Below are 18,626 nucleotides of genomic sequence, written 5' to 3'. Positions count from 1 at the left end.
GGAAATCTAATTGGCTGTTGTTGGCTCCTCCCAGTTTTTGTAACCTAGAACTTCAGTTACCCAGTGACTAACTGCAAAGTTTGGGGACCCTGGTTTTAATAGTGTCTGAGTGGCAGCAATTTAAATTTCCCCACTGAAAGTCAACAAATGACATCTGATTGGCGCATGGTAGCTCCGCCCACTTTTTCTAACCTGGAACTGCAGTTACCCAGTGACTAACTCTGCAAAGTTTAGGGACACTTAAACATAATGAAACGTGATCACACTTTTTGGTGGATATAACTCTTACCCACAGTGACGGTGGGTCCAGGTGCTCATGCCCCAGACCATTCAGCGCGGGGAGTCATCACAGGAAACCAATTATAAAAATAGGCAGGCACTCCGGATTGTTTGTTGAGAAAAGGTGCAAAATAGTAGAAAATTGCAGCCAGTAGAAGGTAATTAATTAAAAAATATAAATTTTATTCTATCCATATGTAAAAGCAGATAGCCTTACGCGTTTCATACCTTAGGGTACTTAGTCATAGGCTGAATACATTGAACACAATACAGAATATTTAAAGACAAATTTGACCAATGAAATAGACTTTGCAATTAACCAATCAGACCCAAGGGTCATGTGGCTAGGGAAAGTAGATAAAAAGTCATACATTTACATAGGGATATATTTAAGCATTATATACATTGAATTGGTGTGTAACCATAAAAAGGCTAGATTAAAGTACTTATACATAACAGGTAACATCATAGTCATAGTTAAGTCCATGTGGTTGTCGAGTTTTTAGGAAAAAAATCCACTTAGTTTCTTTTCTAATTAGAACCAAAGAGATATCGCCCCCTCTAGGGCTAGGGATAGCTCGATCTATCCCTATAACCTGTAAAAAAGACAAGGATCTATTGGAGCATTCAGAGAAATGTTTTGCAACAGTGGTGTGACTGTTGACATTAGTAATGTTCAGTACATGTTCCCTTATTCTTTCTTTTAACTTTCTACATGTCTGACCTACATATTGTTTCATGCACTTAGTGCAAGTAAGGAGATATATGACATTTTTAGTATTGCAATTGATAAAGTGTTTTATCTGATATTTTTTCATAGTCATAGAAGAGATAAACGAATCCGTTTTTTGTATATAGTTACAAGTGATACATTGACTGGATCCACACTTATAGCACCCTTTAGTAGACAACCATGTAGTTGTCGGCTGTCTAGTGTGTATTAAACTTGGTGACAGTAAATTGCTCAAAGTTTCGGTTTTTCGAGTAATATATTTATGTCCTTTATGAAGTATTTGTCTCAAAATAGGATCTAATTTTAAAATGGTTAAATTATCATTAATGATTTTTTCTATAATTTTTTGTTGGGGGCTATAAGTCAAGATACATGTCAGAAAATCGTTGTCCTTCTTTTTAGCATATTTCTTATGTTTTGATACTTGTTGATTGTGCACATGATATCTGTCAAAAAGATTAGATCTGTCTACAGATGCAGCCCGCTCGAAAGCTTTAATAATATTATTCTTGGAATACCCCCTTTCCATTAGTCTATGATATAGATCAGTGGACTTAGATATAAATTCTGAATCTTCAGAACAGACGCGTCTGATGCGTAAAAATTGGCTGTATGGGATATTACAGATAGAGTGCCTCGGGTGACAAGAAGTAGCTTCTAATAACGTGTTAGCTGAACAATCTTTTCGAAAGATTGTGCTAGTGATAGACTGATTAAAAGTGCTTAACGTGACATCTAGAAAGTTGATGCTGGTGTGATGCATTTCAGAAGTGAACTGTAAATTATAACTATTAGTGTTAATGTGTTGAATGAAATGACTGAATTGTTCTTCTGTGCCAGACCAAATCATTATAATATCATCAATGTAGCGTCCATAGTATTGAATGTAAGCAGAAAATACATTTGTGTCATGATAAATGTGTACATCCTCCCACCAACCTAGAAATAGATTCGCGTAGGAAGGTGCGAATTTGGCACCCATGGCCGTGCCTCTGCACTGTAAATAATACTTATTGTCAAAATAGAAATAGTTATGTGTAAGAAGAAAGTGTATAGACTGTAATAAAAAAGTGATAAAGTTTGATTCATAGGTGCTGTATTGGTAAAGGTGATATTCAATGGCTTGTAGGCCAAGAGTATGTGGAATACATGAATATAAAGAAGTGACATCTATTGAGGCCCATTTCAAATCTGTAGAATTCCACTGAAATTTATTCAGTGTGTATAGTAAGTGACCACTGTCTTTAAGGTAACTAGGAAGTCTTAGAACTAAAGGCTGTAAAAAGTGATCTATAAATTCACAAAGGTTTTCACCTAGGGAGCCTATACCTGCTATGATCGGTCGACCTAATGGAGGTCTCTCTTTTTTGTGTATTTTGGGTAAATGGTGGAAAATGGCCGATTTTGGTGTGTCATTTTTGATGAAAGCAATGAGTTTTTCATCTATAATATTAAAGTTCAAAGCTTCTTGTAGCAATGTATCAAGCTCCATTTTATATGCATATGTAGGATTTTTGTCCAAAGATAAATATGTGTCTTTGTCTGCAAGTTGTCTGTAAGCCTCAGAAACATAATCTGATTTATTTAGTATAACAATCTGACCTCCCTTATCTGCTTGTCGAATAACTATGTCATGGTCATTTTTCAATGTCTCAAGTGCTCTTTTTTCTTTTTTAGTAAGGTTGCTACTAGTGGGAGAATCTCTAACTGTGTCATGTAAATAGCTTAATTCAGTTTCTATATTCTTCTGAAACATGTTGATAATATTATCTCTAAGATATGTAGGATAAAAGGTAGATTTAGATTTAAATTTATACAATGATTCAGGGAGACCGGTTCCAACTCTACCCGAATCGGGGTCGGTCTCTCTGCCCAACTGTTCAAGTTGAAGGAGCGTATTCATATCTTTAAAATTTGATATGTGAGACTGTAGGAGAGCAGGAGTGGCTACATGGTTCTCCTTATCTACCTCTTCATTTAAAGTAGTATTATCATTGTAAAAATGTTTTTTCAACAAAAGTTTTCGTACAAAACGATTAACATCTGTAATAGTGTCAAATAGGTCGAAGTTTTTTACAGGACAAAAAGTTAAACCTTTTTCCAGAATGTTCAATTCATCGGAAGTGAAAGTTCTTGTTGATAGGTTCAAAATCTTTTTATCCTTCTGTCCCGTAGGCGGTATCTTGGTCGACTGTTGAATTCCTCTTCCTCTCCTGACTCGCTTGAGTGATGATTCGTTTTTCTCTTCCACTTGGACCAGAGACCCTGTTCGTTTTTTGTCGAATAAGTCGTCTTGTTTCGGGTAGTCTCATCTGAACTGAAGTCATTGGAACGTGTGTCTTTGTTTCTCTGCAAAGAAAAAGGAGAGGAGGAGCAGCCACCAGAATCCGACTCGCCATTGCTGTCATAATTATCAAATTCTGTACTAGAAAAGCTAACTTTTCTATCTCTAGATTTTTTTAGGATAGATTTGTGAGCAACATCTGTATGTTTATACTGCTTGGGAAAAAACCTATTTTTCCTAGTGTTTGTTTGGGACCAATTATAAATAATGTTTGTATCATAATCTTTTTTGTCTCTCTGAAATTTGCGTGTTTTATTATCAATTATGTCTTTCTCAAGTTTATCGATTTTATTAGTCATGATGTCAAGACATTTAAGATAGTCAGCATGCTCAATAAGGGCAGCATGTTCATCTTTATAGTGAGTAATCTCAGTTTTTAAATGTTCATATACATGACGTTTATTGTCAACTAACAGATTCATCAATCTGAGGGAGCATTCAGAAAGTATGGTATTCCATTGTTCCATAAAATCAGAGTTTGATGCTAGTGAAGTAGGAAACTTTTTAATTCTAAGGCCTCTGGGGATCATGTGTAAAGATATATATTTTTCAAAAGTAGCTATTTCCCACCAGGACCGCAACTCTTTCATGGATAATGTTTCTAATGTATTAAAATATTCACGCAGAGTTGGAGAAGTGTCATTTGGTTGTTGTGAAAAAATCTTATCAAATTTTAGTTTTCTACTCGTGTTATCCATGATTTTAATAGACAGATAGACAAAGGAAAAAATCCCCCTAAAGTTTAGATGATCAGAACAGAGTATGCAGAAAAGAAGGTAAAGCTGAACCTATGGACAGTGTCAAAATATATCAAAGAATATATCAAAAATCTAGCCTGGATATTCAATAGTAAAATATTGTTAAAAGTCTAACTGGCTGCTAACGTAGCAATAGTATATATCAAAAATGAAAGCTGGGGTACTTGGTATGCTCGTATAGTTATATAAATATAAAAGAATATATATATAGTGTGCAATGGATCAAAAAAGTGCAACCAGTGAAAGCTCCCCCTCCACTCTCCCATGCAAAAAAGTACAATTAGGACGATGCTTAGTGAACACAGCTCACCGTGTGGTCACAACGACCCAGGTGCATAAGCCCTGAGTCTAGCGTATTTTATAACAAAATGTAGGCAGGAGGTGGATAGTGAAGGACAGGCTCACCGTTTTTTTAGTAAGACTCAGGTGTATAAAACCCTGAGTCTAGCACTTAGGAACGTATGCCACATAAACAAAATATCCTTGATCCAAAGTAAGTGTAATACATGATGTAATGATACACTGATATCACTGATAATTGTGAACGCTCACCCTGGAAATAAGAAGATTCGGGTGCCAAGCCCCGAATCTAGCGCTTATGGAAGGAAAACCCAGGAGCCAAAAAGGTACAGGCACATAAATATTTAGTAGCTAAAATAGCTGAAATAGCTCACCGCTGGTATATTATGACCCGGGTGCAATGCCCCGAGTCCGTCGATATAGCATAAATAAATACTCCAGAGAGAAAGCTTGTGGTGTGCAGGAGAAGTAATGCGAAGAAAGCGGCAGCTCACCGTGTAGTATCAGAGACTCGGGTGCCCAGCCCCGAGTCTGGCGCTTCTGGGATCCGTCTGATAAGCCGTGATGGCGTCTGACGTCAGACGTTTGCCGACGCTTGTATTTATACAGGATGTAGGAACGAGAGTGAGGCTTGGAACTAAGTCTTATCACTCTCAATGAGCGTGGTTTAATGAAACGCACGCTATAGCGCCATCTTTACACGTGTGGCACCAGGGTTTTTAGGAGATGGTTTGTAACTAAATACCAAATCAAGCTTACAAACACAGCTTACATTTAAGTAAAGAAAAAATCAAGTATAATATACCCTGTAATTAAATGATATAGTAAAATTGAGTGAATATTCACTAAATACAGGTATACAAGTAAGTAGATAACACTATGGGTGTGATCTAGCTGAATACTTAGATACACTTAAACATAATGAAACGTGATCACACTTTTTGGTGGATATAACTCTTACCCACAGTGACGGTGGGTCCAGGTGCTCATGCCCCAGACCATTCAGCGCGGGGAGTCATCACAGGAAACCAATTATAAAAATAGGCAGGCACTCCGGATTGTTTGTTGAGAAAAGGTGCAAAATAGTAGAAAATTGCAGCCAGTAGAAGGTAATTAATTAAAAAATATAAATTTTATTCTATCCATATGTAAAAGCAGATAGCCTTACGCGTTTCATACCTTAGGGTACTTAGTCATAGGCTGAATACATTGAACACAATACAGAATATTTAAAGACAAATTTGACCAATGAAATAGACTTTGCAATTAACCAATCAGACCCAAGGGTCATGTGGCTAGGGAAAGTAGATAAAAAGTCATACATTTACATAGGGATATATTTAAGCATTATATACATTGAATTGGTGTGTAACCATAAAAAGGCTAGATTTAAGTACTTATACATAACAGGTAACATCATAGTCATAGTTAAGTCCATGTGGTTGTCGAGTTTTTAGGAAAAAAATCCACTTAGTTTCTTTTCTAATTAGAACCAAAGAGATATCGCCCCCTCTAGGGCTAGGGATAGCTCGATCTATCCCTATAACCTGTAAAAAAGACAAGGATCTATTGGAGCATTCAGAGAAATGTTTTGCAACAGTGGTGTGACTGTTGACATTAGTAATGTTCAGTACATGTTCCCTTATTCTTTCTTTTAACTTTCTACATGTCTGACCTACATATTGTTTCATGCACTTAGTGCAAGTAAGGAGATATATGACATTTTTAGTATTGCAATTGATAAAGTGTTTTATCTGATATTTTTTCATAGTCATAGAAGAGATAAACGAATCCGTTTTTTGTATATAGTTACAAGTGATACATTGACTGGATCCACACTTATAGCACCCTTTAGTAGACAACCATGTAGTTGTCGGCTGTCTAGTGTGTATTAAACTTGGTGACAGTAAATTGCTCAAAGTTTCGGTTTTTCGAGTAATATATTTATGTCCTTTATGAAGTATTTGTCTCAAAATAGGATCTAATTTTAAAATGGTTAAATTATCATTAATGATTTTTTCTATAATTTTTTGTTGGGGGCTATAAGTCAAGATACATGTCAGAAAATCGTTGTCCTTCTTTTTAGCATATTTCTTATGTTTTGATACTTGTTGATTGTGCACATGATATCTGTCAAAAAGATTAGATCTGTCTACAGATGCAGCCCGCTCGAAAGCTTTAATAATATTATTCTTGGAATACCCCCTTTCCATTAGTCTATGATATAGATCAGTGGACTTAGATATAAATTCTGAATCTTCAGAACAGACGCGTCTGATGCGTAAAAATTGGCTGTATGGGATATTACAGATAGAGTGCCTCGGGTGACAAGAAGTAGCTTCTAATAACGTGTTAGCTGAACAATCTTTTCGAAAGATTGTGCTAGTGATAGACTGATTAAAAGTGCTTAACGTGACATCTAGAAAGTTGATGCTGGTGTGATGCATTTCAGAAGTGAACTGTAAATTATAACTATTAGTGTTAATGTGTTGAATGAAATGACTGAATTGTTCTTCTGTGCCAGACCAAATCATTATAATATCATCAATGTAGCGTCCATAGTATTGAATGTAAGCAGAAAATACATTTGTGTCATGATAAATGTGTACATCCTCCCACCAACCTAGAAATAGATTCGCGTAGGAAGGTGCGAATTTGGCACCCATGGCCGTGCCTCTGCACTGTAAATAATACTTATTGTCAAAATAGAAATAGTTATGTGTAAGAAGAAAGTGTATAGACTGTAATAAAAAAGTGATAAAGTTTGATTCATAGGTGCTGTATTGGTAAAGGTGATATTCAATGGCTTGTAGGCCAAGAGTATGTGGAATACATGAATATAAAGAAGTGACATCTATTGAGGCCCATTTCAAATCTGTAGAATTCCACTGAAATTTATTCAGTGTGTATAGTAAGTGACCACTGTCTTTAAGGTAACTAGGAAGTCTTAGAACTAAAGGCTGTAAAAAGTGATCTATAAATTCACAAAGGTTTTCACCTAGGGAGCCTATACCTGCTATGATCGGTCGACCTAATGGAGGTCTCTCTTTTTGTGTATTTTGGGTAAATGGTGGAAAATGGCCGATTTTGGTGTGTCATTTTTGATGAAAGCAATGAGTTTTTCATCTATAATATTAAAGTTCAAAGCTTCTTGTAGCAATGTATCAAGCTCCATTTTATATGCATATGTAGGATTTTTGTCCAAAGATAAATATGTGTCTTTGTCTGCAAGTTGTCTGTAAGCCTCAGAAACATAATCTGATTTATTTAGTATAACAATCTGACCTCCCTTATCTGCTTGTCGAATAACTATGTCATGGTCATTTTTCAATGTCTCAAGTGCTCTTTTTTCTTTTTTAGTAAGGTTGCTACTAGTGGGAGAATCTCTAACTGTGTCATGTAAATAGCTTAATTCAGTTTCTATATTCTTCTGAAACATGTTGATAATATTATCTCTAAGATATGTAGGATAAAAGGTAGATTTAGATTTAAATTTATACAATGATTCAGGGAGACCGGTTCCAACTCTACCCGAATCGGGGTCGGTCTCTCTGCCCAACTGTTCAAGTTGAAGGAGCGTATTGATATCTTTAAAATTTGATATGTGAGACTGTAGGAGAGCAGGAGTGGCTACATGGTTCTCCTTATCTACCTCTTCATTTAAAGTAGTATTATCATTGTAAAAATGTTTTTTCAACAAAAGTTTTCGTACAAAACGATTAACATCTGTAATAGTGTCAAATAGGTCGAAGTTTTTTACAGGACAAAAAGTTAAACCTTTTTCCAGAATGTTCTATCTGTAATATCCCATACAGCCAATTTTTACGCATCAGACGCGTCTGTTCTGAAGATTCAGAATTTATATCTAAGTCCACTGATCTATATCATAGACTAATGGAAAGGGGGTATTCCAAGAATAATATTATTAAAGTTTAGGGACCCTGGGATTAATAGTTTAAGAATGGCAGTAGTTTAAATTTAAACCAATAAAAGTCAATAGGTGAAATTGATTGGCTATTGGTGTGTCTGCCCACTTTTTCTAACCTTTAACCTTAGTCCCACAGTGGCCAACTGAAAAGTTTGGGGACACTGGCGTTAAACTGTGTGCAAATGGCAGCACTTTAGATTTCCCCATTAAAATCAATTAAATAAATCTGGTTGCCTGTTTGTGGCTCCACCCACTTTTTTCAAACCTTGAATTATTTTCACTCAGTGACTAACTCTGCAAAGTTTGGGGACCCTGGCGTTAATACTGTGAGAAAGGCAGCAGGTTGGATTTCCCCATTGAAAGTCAAAGGGTAAAGTCTGATTGGCTTTGCTCCGCCCTTTTTTGGGCATCCAACATATATCATTTTAATTCAGGCTGACCCCATGACTATGTGATTCAAGTTTGGTGAGTGTGGCGTTGTTGGCTCCTCCCACTTTTGGTCATCGAACAAGTGTCGCTGTTTCATTCGGGGTGACTCCATTATTATGTCATTCAAGTTTTGGGAGGTGAAGCTTCACAGCTGTAAGTGTGGCAGCAGTTTGAATATCTTCCCTGTCAAAGTCAATGGGAAAATTGGGGTGTTCAGAACGGCACCACAATTGCTTAGAAAAGCACAAGCAGCCTGCTCTGCTATAGGGCGAAGAAGTGTGGAAAGTTTGGGTGTTGTACCCCTAAAACTGTAGAAGTAGCGTTTAGAAAATGGGGGGTGCTAAGTATATAAAGGTGAAGAATCAGCGGAAGTCAAAGACCAGTTTGTGGGATTTTTCAAAGCAACATAATTACTAACACTGACATATTAGGCTGTCACTAATAAAAGAACAAACCTGCTCTTACTATTCCTCGTTCTTAGGGTCCCTGCTCCCCAACTTCACTGTAGGAACTGGTCCCTCTGGGGCAGCGCAGCTGCTGGGGCCCTGTTGGTCCCGCACTCAGAGGAAGTTCCACCCCCTGCTAAACACTATATTACTGTGTGGCAGGAAGTGCTCATAAGGCTTATGGCCAATAAAGTACAATATGCTGATAGTAAAAGAGATACATGGGCTTCTGCCCAGTAACAGTGGGAATAAGGAAGTGTAGGGGTTAAAGCTATAGGGATTGTTAACCCTATAGGCCCCAAGACAGATTAGATCACATCAACCAATGAATGCACAGAGTTCTTCCTTTGCCTCCCACACTACTTCCTGTTACAGTTATTGCTGCATCACTTCCTGTCAGCTGATCACGCAGACCATCACAAAATGGCAGCTAAAAGGGCAATATTTATTCCTATAACTATACCAGTTTGATATGATTCTTTAGTGGGCCAATTAATATGAAGTAAACTATTTGTTCCATTTCAGCTCCCCAACAAGGGGCACATAACCTGCCTGCTCTTCAGTAAAGGCCCCTCAGTGCTGCCCTCTTGTCAGCTGCATGGGGGTTACTCTTGCCCCTGCCCACACTCTGCTGCTTCTGGGGGTTTATTGCTTTCCCCCATGCTTTCTAATGGCAGGGTTGGCTGTAAGGTGGGGGCTGTTACTGTGGGTGACAGGGTGAGGGGCAAATCAGGGAGAACATGCCTGCCCTGGGAGTGGCCCTTTCCCCTCACTATTTCTTTCGTTCTGTTTCACTCAGCTCCGCCCACATCTCTGGCCCAGTTGGAATATGTTCCCTTTATACCAGTTCTCAGTCCCAGGGAATAACAAATCCACCAATATCTATCGCCCAGGGATGTGCATTCTCTGTCCCTTACTGACCCGCCCCTGCTTCCCAGCTCTGTTTCCTGTGTCTAACTGTGCCGGTCTGCCAATAGCTGTGTATGAGGGGGCGGGACACACTCACTCATTGGCTAAGAGAAAAGTGGGCGGGACAGAGACAAAAGACTGCACGGAATGTGCCCTCCCATCCCAATCTGATAGGGTCACTGCCGCCTCACACTCTCCGTATGAAGAACGAACGACATGATTGGATAAATAGTCACAGGGGCGGGACGGTGAGTTTGGGACTGAGGATAACTTTATCTACCCGCACATTAAAGAGATTAGTCGGGTTTAGTTAGTATGGGGCCGCTGGGACTGGCGGGTATCTGATTAACCCTGGGATATACAGTAGATTGATACAGTGTGGGTGAGGGGAGCTGGGAGATATCTGTGCGGTACATAGATATGTAGGGAATTGTCTCCCATCCCTTACTGAGCAGCTCTCACTCCCACCTCCCAAGCCCCCGGGACCATTGGTTTGTAGCCGGAGCAGGGAACTCTGGGAACTTCCGCACAGGTAGGTACTGACCCCCCACAATATACTGAGCCCATATGTGCTGCTAAATCCCCTGCTGCCTCCCTTATTCCTACCTTGTGTGGCACCGACCGACCGCCATTTACCCCCCTCACTCTCCTGTACTATGGGCTGTGTGTGTGGCACTGGGGTTACTCCTGCTGGGAGCTGTGGGACTGGGGGTCGGTGGGAGCTGTGGGACTGGGGGTCGGTGGGAGCTGTGGGACTGGGGGTCGGTGGGAGCTGTGGGACTGGGGGTCGGTGGGAGCTGTGGGACTGGGGGTCGGTGGGACTGGGGGTCGGTGGGACTGGGGGTCGGTGGGACTGGGGGTCGGTGGGAGCTGTGGGACTGGGGGTCGGTGGGAGCTGTGGGACTGGGGGGTCGGTGGGAGCTGTGGGACTGGGGGTCGGTGGGACTGGGGGGTTGGTGGGAGCTGGGGGTCAGTGGGAGCTGTGGGACTGGGGGTCGGTGGGACTGGGGGTCGGTGGGAGCTGTGGGACTGGGGTCGGTGGGACTGGGGGTCGGTGGGACTGGGGGGTTGGTGGGAGCTGTGGGACTGGGGGTCGGTGGGACTGGGGGGTTGGTGGGAGCTGGGGGTCGGTGGGAGCTGTGGGACTGGGGGTCGGTGGGACTGGGGGTCGGTGGGAGCTGTGGGACTGGGGGTCGGTGGGACTGGGGGGTTGGTGGGAGCTGTGGGACTGGGGGTCGGTGGGACTGGGGGGTCGGTGGGAGCTGTGGGACTGGGGGGTCGGTGGGAGCTGTGGGACTGGGGGTCGGTGGGAGCTGTGGGACTGGGGGTCGGTGGGACTGGGGGGTTGGTGGGAGCTGGGGGTCGGTGGAAGCTGTGGGACTGGGGGTCGGTGTCCAATTCTGTAATCCTAAATAGCAACTAATATAATTGTTCCAGGGGCACTTCCAGGCCAGTCCTTCCCACAAGGAGCCAATGGGAATGTGGGAGGAAGCGAGTGACCCAGTGATGGGGAAGAAGGATAAAAATGAGGAGCGGAAGGAGAGAATCCTGAATCTCACACTGGAGATTATCTATCTGCTGACTGGAGAGGTGAGGGGGGCACTGTGAGTGGCACAGTGAGAAGAGACTGTCTGTCTGTACAAAGGGGGTCTCTCTGCTGCGTTACACACTCATCATTCTCTCTCCCTCTCAATACATAGGGCTACGTCATCCCTAAGAAGAAGAGCCCAACTGTGGGTTTGGGGGCCCTGCATGCCCCTGGCTCCGTCATACAGAAGGAAAATGACAAGAAGATCCTGGAACTCATCTCCAACATCATCCAGCTGCTGACTGGAGAGGTGGGTGCGGCCCCCCAATCCCCCCTTATTGTTTAGTAACAGTGTATGATAATCCCTTTCTCTGGCTGGGGGATGACTGTAACATTGTGTGTGCCAGGTTGCCATAAGGTGTGAGGATGTTTCCATCTATTTTTCCTTGGAGGAGTGGGAGTATATAAAAGGAAACGAGGCCCTTCTCAGAGAAGCAATAAAGGAGAAAGAGCCCCAGCAATTCCGCCCACCGGGTAAGTGGCAGAAATGGACCAGACAGACCCAGTCTGATGGGCAGTTGATCTGAGTGTCGTTGGCAATCCAATCCATTCGGTTGGTCAGTCTGACTCCTGTGCCAGTATCATTCCTGCTCTTATTCATGGTTTGAGTCACAGTGAGATTGGACTCAGCGCCACATTATGTATCACATCCTGTATCAGAGCCTGTCGGGGTGACAGTTCCTGCGCTGCTGCTCCTTCTATTCCTGCATTCCCTGACACAATGAATCCCTACATATATGTATAAAATGTGATAATGATTTCTCATGCTTGTATCTCTGCCAGACGGTGAATATGAAGATAAGAGAGAGATTCCAGCTGATCTGGGAGGAACATTATGTTATAATAATGAGCCAAGCAAGATTGGGGCTGAAGGAGCAGATGGCAATCCCACAAGCCCTGAAATGTCTCCAGCAGAACAGCCTTCACCAGCCAATGGGATTAAAGAGGAGGCGGCTTCATGTGAAGGGGAAAACCAATCAGATTGCAGCATTAATCCCCTTACAGAACAGATACAGGGAACAGACACACCTACTCCTATCATGGGGTGCAGCCCGAGTAACAGCTCTGCAGATGATTATAAATCGGTTGTTATTAAACAGGAATATTCATGCGAAGGAGAGAACCAATCAGATTGCTGCATTAATCCACCTACAGAACAGATACACGAAACAGACACACCTACTCCTATCATGGGGTGCAGCCCGAGTAACAGCTCTGCAGATGATTATACATCGGTTGTTATTAAAGAGGAATATTCATGCAAAGGGGAGAACCAATCAGATTGCTGCATTAATCCCCTTACAGAGCAGATACAGGGAACAGATACACCTACTCCCAACACGGAGACGTATAACTGTTCTGAGTTACATAAACCCTGTAAAACTAAGGCCAATTTTATCATGCACCAGAAAACTCACACAGGGGTAAAACCATTTGTCTGTTCTGTGTGTGAGAAACGTTTTCTGTGGGAAACAGACTATATTGTACATAAGAGAAGTCACACAGGAGAGAAACTGTTCTCCTGTTCTGAATGTGGAAAAAGGTTTCGCCATCGTGTACCTCTTATTGAGCATTACAGAACCCACACAGGAGAGAAACCCTATTCCTGTTCTGACTGTGGGAAAGGTTTCTCACGTAGTTCAGACTTCAACAGACACTGCCGAATTCACAGACTAGAGAAATCATGTATTTGCTCCAAATGTAACAAACAGTTCACATCTCACTCAGAGCTTATTGTGCATCAAAGTAGTCACGTCGGAGAGGGACCATATTCTTGTTCTGAATGTGGGAAACGTTTTAACTGTCCCTCAAAACTTACAATACATGAGAGAATCCATACCGGAGAGAGGCCTTATTCATGTTCCGAATGTGGGAAGGGCTTTAAAGAACGCACAACTCTCAATGCCCATCTAAGAAGTCACACAGGGGAGAAACCATTCACTTGTTCTCAGTGTGAGAAATGTTTTACTCATCGCTCAGATCTTAATAGACACCTGGCACTTCACAAAGGAGAAAAACCATTTTCTTGTTCTCAGTGTGGGAAATGTTTTACTCATCGCTCAGATCTTAACAGACACCTGAAATCTCATAAGGGAGAAAAACCATTTTCTTGTTCTCAGTGTGGGAAATGTTTCACTCATCGCTCGGATCTTAACAGACACCTGAAATCTCATAGAGAAAGACCATTTTCTTGCTCTCAATGTCTGAAAAATTTCACTTCTTCTTCACAGCTCAATGCACATCTCAGGGTTCACTCAGGAGAGAGTCCTTACTCTTGTACTGAGTGTGGGAAAGGTTTTAAACATCCCTCATACCTTGTTGCACACCAACGAATTCACACAGGGGAGAAACCATTCAGTTGTAGTGAATGTGGGAAATGTTACCGTGATCACGCAGGCCTTTATTCCCATAAAAAAAGTCATGCAGGGAAGAAACCATTCACTTGCACTGAATGTGGGAAATGTTTCTCTAAGGCTGCAAGCCTTACATACCACAAAAAAATTCACACAGGGGAGAAACCATTCAGTTGTACTGAATGTGGGAAATGTTACCGTGATCATGCAGCCCTTAAATTCCATACAAGAATTCACACAGGGGAGAAACCATTTGCTTGCAATGAATGTGGGAAATGTTTTTTGTATCGTTATCAGCTCACTGCACATTCCCAGTTACACACAGGGGAGGAACCATTGCCTGACAGTAACTGTACTGATACACAGTGAGTAACATATGATTATGACGCTAACAAATTATGATTCCTTTTGGTTAATGTATTCTTAATCTTCAATAAATGTTTAATAATCCTCAGAGGTAAAACTACACTGAATATTCTGTATAAGGGGTTGGATGGACAGATCGCATCCTACAAGTCAGAGGGAGCTGCACAACTCAGTTACAGAAAACATTAGCCACTGCGTGAAGAGAGTTCCCCATCCAACTGCATTTTGTATAGTTTTACACTGCTGATACCACTTCAGGTTCCTGCTAGAGATGTAGCGAACTGTTCGCCGGCGAACTAATTCGCGCGAACGAGGAAATTCGCGAACTTTTGGCGATGTTCGCCATTTTGGGTTCGCCGCGGTTTTTTTTGGCGTTATTTTTTGGCGGTTTTTTTTGGCGGTTTTTTTACAAAGTATTTTTCAGAGAAATTTTTGCTTGATCCCCCTCCTGCATGCCACTGTCCAGGTCGTGGCACCCTTTAAACAACTTTAAAATCAGTTTTCTGTCCAGAAATGGCTTTTCTAGGTTTTAAAGTTCGCCTTCCCATTGAAGTCTATGGGGTTCGCAAAGTTTGCGAATATTCGCGAGTTTTGCCGAAAGTCCACGAACGGGTCCGCGAACATATTTGGCGATGTTCGCTACATCCCTAGTTCCTGCTCCCCTGCTACAATCTCCATCAATAGCGAAACAACTTCTCTTCTTTACTCTCCTCCTCTAAACCACAGGCATTATGTGCCACATTTAACTCCCTACTGTGCCCCCTCCGCATGTTACTGTAAGTGCCCAAGACTTTGCTCATTTCCTGATTAGACCTGACCTGATTAGACGGAACATACCATTGGATGACAATCTCAAATTCACTTGCTGCTCACTAACATCCACTTTACACTCTTCCCCCCTACGACATTAGGGGAAGGAGCAAACTTCTAGCCAGCTCAAACACCACAACCTGCTCCCTTGACCCCAAACCTTCTCACCTCCCTTACCCAGTCTCTGATACACTCAGCCCTGCACTTACCCACCTATTTAACCTCTCACTTTCTACTGGTACTTTTCCTTCATCATACAAACAACCACTAATTACTCCCGTCTTGAAAACACCTTCCCTTGATCCCAGCTCCCTCACCAGCTATCGTCTGGTTTACCTTCTCCCGTTTGTATCTAAACTGTTAGAAAGTCTTGTCTACAACCGCCTGGTCCAACATCTCAGCCACAGCTCCATTCCCGACCCCCTGCAATCTGACTTCCCCCCAACAGAAACCAATGATCTTCTCCTGGGAAAGACTCAAGGTCTCTATTTCATCCTTATTCTTCTAGATCTCTCCACAGCCTTTAACAAAGTTGACCACCCAGTCCTCTCACACATTCTGTACTCGGTTGGCATTCGTGCCACTGCTCTTTTGATTTAAATCTTATCTTTCTGACCATTTCTTTAAAGTTGCCTTCTCTTAAGCTGGCCATACACGCACCGATACTATCGTACGAAACCTCGTTTTCGTACGATATTCGGTGCGTGTATGGCATGTCGGCGAGTCGACCGATATTGTAGGAAGCTGATATCGGTCGACTCACCGATCGGACCGGTTAAAAGATTTTTGATCGGGCGCCTGACCAAAATCTGCCATCAGGGCTTAATCGGCACAAGGAGGTAGAAATCCTATTGTTTCTACCTCCTTATCTGCTGTTTCAGCCCTGACGTGTGGCGGATCTGACGATGTTTCGGAAACATCGACAGATCGCCACATGTGTGTCCGCCTTAACTCTACCTCCGCCTCTTTCCGAGGCTCTGCTTTAGGCCCCTGGTCTCACTCTAAACAACCTCTCTAGGGAAACGTATTTATTTATTTGGATTTCAGTACCACCTGTATGCCAATGAGAGCCAACTCTACCTGTCTCCTCCTCACCTCTCTCCTCCTGTCCTTTCCCAAGTTACAGACTGTCTGCTCTCCCCTCCTGGGTGTCACAGCACCATCTGAAACGGAAACAGAATTCATTATATTTCCTCCAACAACTACCCCTGTCCCTCAGGTTTCACTCAATAACATCACCTTTCAACCACACAGGCACTGCTGAGCTTCGCTGCCCCCCCTTTCTTTTACACCACACAGCCAATCACTTGCCAAATCAAGTCATACTCACCTGTGCAACACTGCCCCAATAGGCCCTTACCTCTGTTTAGGCACAACTAAACATTCATCCAGTCTCTTATCATTTCCTGCCCCAACTATTGTAACTTTCTCCTTACAGGAATTCCATAACATTGTCTTTTATAACTCCAATCTGTTCTAAATGCTGCAGCCAGACTCATCCATCTGTCTCACCGTTCCACATCTGTCGCTCCCCTATGCATCTCTCTTCACTGGCTCCCAATCTCCTCTAAAATCAAATTCAACTTACTAACACTGACATATAAGGCTATCGTTAATTAAGCCCCTTCCTATATTTCAGAAATGATCTCAAAATACCCCCCCAACCTACTGCTTCTGCCCTTCCCTCTCCTCTCATCACTTCATCCCATTCCTGACTGCAAGATTTCTCTCTCCCGGGCTTCTACCTGTCTCTGGAACTCTCTGCCTCGGCCCATCAGTCTCTCCCCTTCCTTCCAGGTGCTCCCTAAAGCCCCATCAGTTTATGGAAGCCTCTGGCAACTGACCAGAACTTCCCAAACAGAAGACATGAATCAGGGAGAAGACTATGCCTGATCCCCTTGTCACTACAGCGGCCCCTACACTAAGGCAGCGCGTTCCTAGAAAGTGCTATGAAAGAACAAACCTGCTCTTACTATTCCTCGTTCTTAGGGTCCCTGCTCCCCAACTTCACTGTAGGAACTGGTCCCTCTGGGGCAGCGCAGCTACTGGGGCCCTGTTGGTCCCGCACTCAGAGGAAGTTCCACCCCGTGCTAAACACTATATTACTGTGTGGCAGGAAGTGCTCATAAGGCTTATGGCCAATAAAGTACAATATGCTAATAGTAAAAGAGATACATGGGCTTCTGCCCAGTAACAGTGGAAATAAGGAAGTGTAGGGGTTAAAGCTATAGGGATTGTTAACCCTATAGGCCCCTAGACAGATTAGGTCACATCAGCCAATGAATGCGCAGAGTTCTGCCTTTGCCTCCCACACTACTTCCTGTTACAGTTAGAGCTGCATCACTTCCTGTCAGCTGATCACACAGACCATCACAAAATGGCGGCTAAAAGGGCAATATTTATTGATATAACTGTTTGATACGATTCTTTAATAGGCCAATTAATATGAAGTAAACTATTTGTTGGTTAAAAAAGACAATTCAGCCTCCCTGGGGTGAAATATTAATTCCTGATTAGTCCCTGGAGCCGACCCATTTCAGCTCCCCAACAAGGGGCACATAACCTGCCTGCTCTTCAGTAAAGGCCCCTCAGTGCTGCCCTCTTGTCAGCTGCATGGGGGTTACTCTTGCCCCTGCCCACACTCTGCTGCTTCTGGGGGTTTATTGCTTTCCCCCATGCTTTCTAATGGCAGGGTTGGCTGTAAGGTGGGGGCTGTTACTGTGGGTGACAGGGTGAGGGGCAAATCAGGGAGAACATGCCTGCCCTGGGAGTGGCCCTTTCCCCTCACTATTTCTTTCGTTCTGTTTCACTCAGCTCCGCCCACATCTCTGGCCCAGTTGGAATATGTTCCCTTTATACCAGATTTCTGCCCATTCACCAATATCCATCTCCCAGTGCAGCCTCAGTCCCTTACTGACCCGCTCCTGTTTCCCGGGGCTGGAACTGCTAAACTGCCTGCAGCTGTGTATGAGGGGGCGGGGCACACTAACTCATTGGCTAAGAGCAGAGAGGGCGGGACACACAGAGTGTAAATATTATGGAATGTGCCCTCCCATTCCAACCTGCAGTCACTGTAACCACTCCCACGCCTACAGGAGCCGAACAATATGATTGGATAAATAGTCACTGGGGTGGAGAGGGCTGAGCAGGCTTTAGGGATCGAGGGATAATTTTTAACCGCAGACAAAACGAGTCAGTCGGGTTTAGTTAGTATGGGGCCGCTGGGACTGGCGGGTATCTGATTAACCCTGGGATATACAGTAGATTGATACAGTGTGGGTGAGGGGAGCTGGGAGATATCTGTGCGGTACATAGATATGTAGGGAATTGTCTCCCATCCCTTACTGAGCAGCTCTCACTCCCACCTCCCAAGCCCCCGGGA

The 18,626-nt window shown here is 42.8% G+C and overlaps 1 protein-coding gene across 1 annotated transcript; it reads left to right on the top strand.

The window, feature by feature from the left end:
- The first annotated feature begins 11,708 nt into the window (after window positions 1–11,708).
- On the top strand, window positions 11,709–14,531 carry LOC108648781 (oocyte zinc finger protein XlCOF7.1-like). The gene is made up of 3 exons (XM_031893014.1): window positions 11,709–11,716; window positions 12,062–12,188; window positions 12,498–14,531. Exon 3 carries the CDS (start codon window positions 12,617–12,619, stop codon window positions 14,435–14,437), a length of 1,821 nt encoding a protein of 606 aa, XP_031748874.1. The 5' UTR covers window positions 11,709–11,716; window positions 12,062–12,188; window positions 12,498–12,616; the 3' UTR covers window positions 14,438–14,531.
- The last annotated feature ends 4,095 nt before the right edge of the window (window positions 14,532–18,626 follow it).

Source organism: Xenopus tropicalis, chromosome 9, assembly GCF_000004195.4.
Source record: "Xenopus tropicalis strain Nigerian chromosome 9, UCB_Xtro_10.0, whole genome shotgun sequence".
In the NCBI taxonomy this organism is placed as follows: domain Eukaryota; kingdom Metazoa; phylum Chordata; class Amphibia; order Anura; family Pipidae; genus Xenopus; species Xenopus tropicalis.
This window is presented reverse-complemented; position numbering and strand designations above follow the sequence as displayed.